The following is a 6000-nucleotide window of genomic DNA, read 5'->3' as shown; positions in this document are numbered from 1 at the left end:
TGCCCTGAAGCTACTCCTCTGGGCCTGACTCACACTGCTGAGGATTTGGGTGTATATAGGGTTTGGGCAGCTCGGAAACCCTGTGGTTCATCCACTGGGGAAGAAATGAATGTGGAGATGTTGAGTGCTTAACACAAGATTGTTTAGCCCAACCCTGCCAACCATGCCAAATTTTGAGAGAAACAAACAGAAGAAAAAGAGAAGAGGAAGATGTGGGAGGGAGAAAATGGGAAAGCAAGAGGGAGGGGACAGAGAGACAATGGCAGGGAGGAAAGAAGGAAGGAATGAAAGGAGGAAGGAAGGAAGGAGGGAAGGAAGGAAGGACAGACTGAGATTCCAACCGAGGTGGGAACATTCAGACAGGAAAGATCAGTATTTAGTGTGGCTGTTTACCCTCACATGAATCTCCCAAAGAATTGTGACTTCTGGGTAAAATGGGAAACGGTAATTTTTGTTTTGTTTTATTTAAATATATGGCTCTTATTACTGGCAGGGAAAGGGCAGCTAGGAAAGTCAGATTTTACAACTTAAACATGCAAGGTGGGACTTTCTGAAACTGCTCGTACACTGAAAGTGAGAGGAAGGCAAAGGGAGACTTGTAATTAATACTGGGGAATTAAGCCTCAATTTAGAGCACTGGCAAAGAGGTTGGGTAGGAGGGGAACAAAGGAGAGGCAAGTGTCAATAAGACCTTTTGCTTTTGTTCTATCGGGAAGGAATTTTTCTGTCACTGATCTCAGGATCTTCACAGTGCCTTCTTACAAGAGTTCTAAACGTACTCCATCTTGGCCTGCTTAGACCATTCATTCATTCAGTCAGTCAGTCATATTTATTGAGTGCTTACTGTGTGCAGAGCACTGTCCTAAGTGCTCGGGAGAGTACACTGTAACAATAAACGGACACATTCCCTGCCCACAACGAGCTTACAGTCAAGAAATCTTCCGATATAACATAAAAGCCAGATCTCTTCCATGCAGTTGCTTTCAGATACATCTTACCGGTCTTTTCATCATTATAATCATAGTTATCATCATCATTCATCATCATCATCATTATCATCAATGGTATTTATTGATTGCCCTTTAGGTGCTTTTGAGGGCGAGATTAGAGTACAGAAACAGAGCGTGAGGGTTGCTTTGGCGGGTCATGAATTTTCTGGCTCCTTTTCAGTGTCAAGACCCAGTCGAATGAAAGAGCAAGTCTAAACAAAGAGTTTATTTATAAAATGTCCCTCGGGAATTAATTATTCTTGGGGTTGTTCCGTAAATTTTTCAGTTCCAGCTGTAGCTGCCGAATCCGAATGTCTTTCTGGGAGAGCTCATCTTTCAATCTTCGAATCTCATCTTGCTGTCGGAAGAACACTCGAAGGAGCTGAGAGAGACCGAGCACGTGGAGAGAGAATGAAGAAGATTCTCGTGATTTTCTTTAAGGTATTTGTTATTAGATGCTTATTTTGTGCCAGGCACTATACTAAGAGCTGGGGTTGATACAAGAGAAACAGTGTGGTTTACTGGAAAGGGAACAGGCTTGGGAGTCAGAGGAGGTGGGTTCTAATCCTGGCTCTGCCACTTGTCTGCTGTGTGTCCTTGGGCAAACCACATAACGTCTCTGCCTCAGCCACCTCATCTGTACAGTGGGGATTAAGACTGTGAGCCCCACGTGGGACAACCTGATTACTCTGTATCTACCCCAGAGCTTAGAATAGTGCTTGGCACATAGTAAGCACTTAATAAATACCATAATTATTATTATTATTACAAACTAATCAGGTTGGAGACAGTCCTTGTCCCACAAGGGGCTAACAGGTTTCATCTCCATTTTACAGATGAGGTGACTGAGGCATAGAGAAGTGAAGTGAATTGCCCAAGGTCACACAGCACACAAGTGGCATAGCTGGGATTAGAACCCAGGTCCTCTAACTCCTAGGCCTGGGCTCTTTCCACTAAGCCGCGCCGATTCTCTAGTAATGGTTGTTAGTAGCTTGGGCGACAGATGAAAAATAATAATACTAATTAAAAATGAAATGCTCCTCTGTTTCGGGGGAGGCGGTAATCAAATCCCAAAGTGCTGTTAGACAATGAGACATGGATCCTCAGAGGCTAGAACCTTAGTAGTTCTATGGAGAATGAGTGATGGGGAAAGTGATCATGCCAGCTAGAACCTGGGAAAAGGTAATCATAATAAAAAATTATGGTATTTGTTAAGTGCTTACTATGTGCCAAGCACTGAACTAAGCATTGAGGTGGATACAAGCAAATTGGGTTGGACACAGTCCCTATCCCACGTGGGGTTCACAGTTTCAGTCCTCATTTTACAGATAAGGCAACTGAGGCACGGAGAAGTAAAGTAACTTGCCTAAATCCACACAGCAGACAAGTGGCGGAACTGGGATTAGAACCCATGACCTCTGACTCCAGGCCTGTGCTGTATACATAATGCCACGCTGCTTTTCATGGTTATAAAACCAGGAATCTTAACTCTCAACTACCTGGTCCCCAAGCTCCAAAGCCCCCGCTTCCACCCCCATTGTCCCTCTCGGGAGTAAAATTTATTTATTTTTATTAATGTCTGTCTCCTCCTCTAGATAGCAAGCTTGTTGTGGACAGGGAATATGTCCCTTATATTGTTCTACTGTACTCTCCCAAGGGCTTAATTCAGTGCTCTGTGCATAGTAAGTGCTCAATAAATACAATTGACTGATTGAAGGCGAGAGAAGAGGCATGGCCTAGTGGAAAGAGTACGGGCTTAGAGAGGCTCTGGGTTCTAATTCCAGCTCCGCCACTTGTCTGCAAATCACTTTACTTCTCTGGGTCTCGGTTTCCTCAATTATTAAATGGAGATTCAATACCTGTTCTTCCTCCTACTTGGACTGTGGGCTCCATGTGGGACGGGGACTGTGTCCAACCTGATTAACTTATATCCCGGTGCTTAGTTCAGGGTTTGGCACATAGTAAGAGCTTAACAAGTGCCACAATAGCAATTTTAATAATATAAAATACCTACCGGGCATGGTGTCCCACCTCCCCCGACTCCTGACCCAAAGAAGCCACGATCAGCCCGGATAAGGGGGTTTGACTCCCTTCACTCCAAGAGCGTCAGGACCAGGAGCAGACTGGAGTGGGCCAGCATGCCCACCAACCAATCAGTACTCTCAGTACCTCCCACCTCCACCCCCAAACACGCACACGTACAAACATACACACGTGCAGCGTGGCCTAGTAGCAAGAGCTTGGGCCTGGGAGTCAGAGGACATGGATTCTAATCCTGGCTCCGCCACTTATCTGCTGTATAACCTTGGGCAAATCACTTTACTTTTCTGTGCCTCAGTTACCTCGTCCGTAAAATGGGGATTAAGACTGTGTCCAACCTGATTACCTTGTCTCTACCCCGGCGATTAGAATGGTGATTGGCACATAGTAAGAGCTTAACAAATACCATTATTATTATTACTCACACACACACACACACACACACACACACACACACACACACACACACGCACGCACGTACGTACTAGCAACATGGCCTAATGGCAAGAGCATGGGTTTGGGAGTCAGAGGACACAGGTTCTAATCCTGGCTCCACCATTTGTCCACTGTGTGACCTCGGGCAAGTCAAGTAAGCGCCTAACAAATATCATTATTATTATTACTATTAGACACACACACACACCAAACAGCAAAGGAACAGCTGCAGCCCAATGAAAGGGTCAGATTTCCACACACACACACCCTGAAAGAGCAGAGCAACAGCCACTGCCCAGTGAAAGGGTCAGAGATGGGGAGAGCTTGGAATGTGCCCGGGCTGCTCCGAGGATCCTTGGTACGTCAGCCCAGCAGCGTGTCTCCGCCTCCGTTCGTCCCTTCAGCCTCCCGCTTTCACACTGGAGCCTCCGTGATGTCATTCTCCTTCTCCCGGCGGGGCCAGCCAGACAGGCACGCCCCGGCTCCGGGTGACATCATCCACTGGAGGTCTCCGTGACGTCACTCGTTCCCCGTTGCCACGCCAACCAGACAGACCCACGCACATCAGGACTCGCGCCGAGCCGAATGGTACGGGGATTTAGAGAGGAAAAATGGTGCACCTCTGCTCGGTTCTTGGATACCTGAGTGGCCGAGAAGCCCAGGCCTCCCCTGGACCAAGCAAACTGGGCACTGAAAATTCATTCATTCAATCAGATTTACTGAGCACTTACTGTGTGCACAGCACTGTACTAAGCGCTTGGGAGAGTGTAATATAATAATAAACAGACACATTCCCTGCCCACAACAAGCTTATTGTCTAAAACAGCCACACATGACCCCTTCCACACCCTACGGCCATTCGAAGGAGGGCATGAAAGTAGAATTTAGGACAAGAGGAAAGTGAGTTTTACGTTTCAAAGGAAATATGTGAAAGCATTCTCTTTCCTCTATGGTCTCCATTAGGGACCAAGCGACGGAAGCCAAGAGGAAGCGGCTATGAGGGTTTGTCAGTGTTGACTGGAGTTGGATTGGAAGCCAGTACCTATTTTATTTTTATGGTATTTGTTAAGTGCTTACTAGGTGCCAGGCACGTACTAAGCACTGGAGGAGGTACAAGGGGATCAGGTTGGACTCAGTCCTTGTCCCATATGGGGTTCACAGTCTTCAACCCCATTTTCCAGATGAGGGAGCTGAGGCCCAGAGAAGTGAAGCGACTTGCCCAAGGTCACACACAACAGACAAGTTGCAAAGGAGGGATTGGAACCCCAGGTCCTTCTGACTCCCAGGCCTGGGTTCTAGCCACTAGACCATGCTGCTTCTGCTAGAAGTTTAAAGGCCTAGTTCTTCCGGGGCCTATGGAAGTCATAACTTGGTTTCTTACCTCGTTCTCTGTTCGGGGAGGCACATTTTCTAATAAGTCAATTCCATTGACCACCATGCTCTTCTTCTCTTTTATTGGCACCTTGAAGACAACCTTGGAAGACTTCTTGTAGCCTTCTTTGAGAGACATCAGCACGGGATCTAGAGAGGAGAAGGATTTCGAGTCATTAGGCTAACTTGGGCTGTTTCTAAATCACTCTGATGATGGTTTTTTTGGTCATCGTTTATTAGTTTTTGTTTGTTTTTTATGGTATTTGTTATGCACTTACTATGTGCCAGGCATTGGATTAAGGGCTGGAGTAGATACAAGCTAATTAGGTTAGACACAGTCCCTGTCCCACACAGGGCTCACAGTCTTAATTCCCATTTTACAGATAAGGTAAGTTGAGGTTCAAAGAAGTGGAAGTGACTTGTCCAAGGTCACACAGTAGGCAAGTGGCAGAGCTGGGATTAGAATGCAGGTCCTTCTGACTCCCAAGCCCGTGCTCTATCCAATAAGCCATGCTGCTTCTCAATCAGTTGATCTGTGTAACTCATTCGATCCCCAGTGCTGGCCATCTGTTAAGCACTTACTATGTGCTAAGCTCTGGGATAGATCTAAGATTGACTTATTATTGTATCTTTAGGCACTAACCATATGCCAAGCACTGTACCAAGCCCTGGGGTAGATACAAGATCATCACATAAGTCAGAGTTCCTGTCCCACATGGGGCTCAAGGTCCAAGGAGGTAAAGAAGCAGTGTGGCTTAGTGGAAAGAGCATGGGCTTTGGAGTCAGAGATCATGGGTTCGAATCTCCACTCTGCCACTTGTCAGCTGTGTGACTTTGGGCCAGTCACTTCACTTCTCTGTGCCTCAGTTCCCTCATCTGTAAAATGGGGATTAAGACTGTGAGCCCCACGTGGGACAACCTGATTCCCTTGTGTCTACCCCAGCACTTAGAACGGTGCTCTGCACATAGTAAGCGCTTAACAAATACCAACATTATTATTATTATTATTATTATTAGAGAAAACAGGTATTGAATTCCCATTTTACAAATGAGGAAACTGAGGCCTAGAGAAGTTAAGTGACTTGTCCAAAGTCACACAACAGGGAAATGGTGGAGCCAGGGCTAGAACCCAGGTTCTCTGACTCCATTAGGCCATGTTTCTCAA

General features: G+C 46.2%; 1 protein-coding gene across 2 annotated transcripts in view; it reads right to left on the bottom strand.

Moving 5' to 3' along the window:
- Positions 1 to 440: 440 nt before the first annotated feature.
- CORO2B (coronin 2B) overlaps positions 441 to 6000 on the bottom strand; it is a 158851-nt gene continuing 153291 nt past the window's right edge. For both annotated transcript variants that reach the window (XM_029066205.2, XM_001515981.6), the window contains exons 11-12: positions 4846 to 4985; positions 441 to 1371 (exon numbers count right to left, since the gene is read on the bottom strand). In XM_029066205.2, the coding sequence (XP_028922038.1) occupies positions 1240 to 1371; positions 4846 to 4985 (272 nt within the window). In that variant the 3' untranslated portion in view covers positions 441 to 1239. The remainder of the gene's footprint in view (positions 1372 to 4845; positions 4986 to 6000) is intronic.

Source organism: Ornithorhynchus anatinus, chromosome 5 (assembly GCF_004115215.2).
Source record: "Ornithorhynchus anatinus isolate Pmale09 chromosome 5, mOrnAna1.pri.v4, whole genome shotgun sequence".
Lineage (NCBI taxonomy): Eukaryota > Metazoa > Chordata > Mammalia > Monotremata > Ornithorhynchidae > Ornithorhynchus > Ornithorhynchus anatinus.
This window is presented reverse-complemented; position numbering and strand designations above follow the sequence as displayed.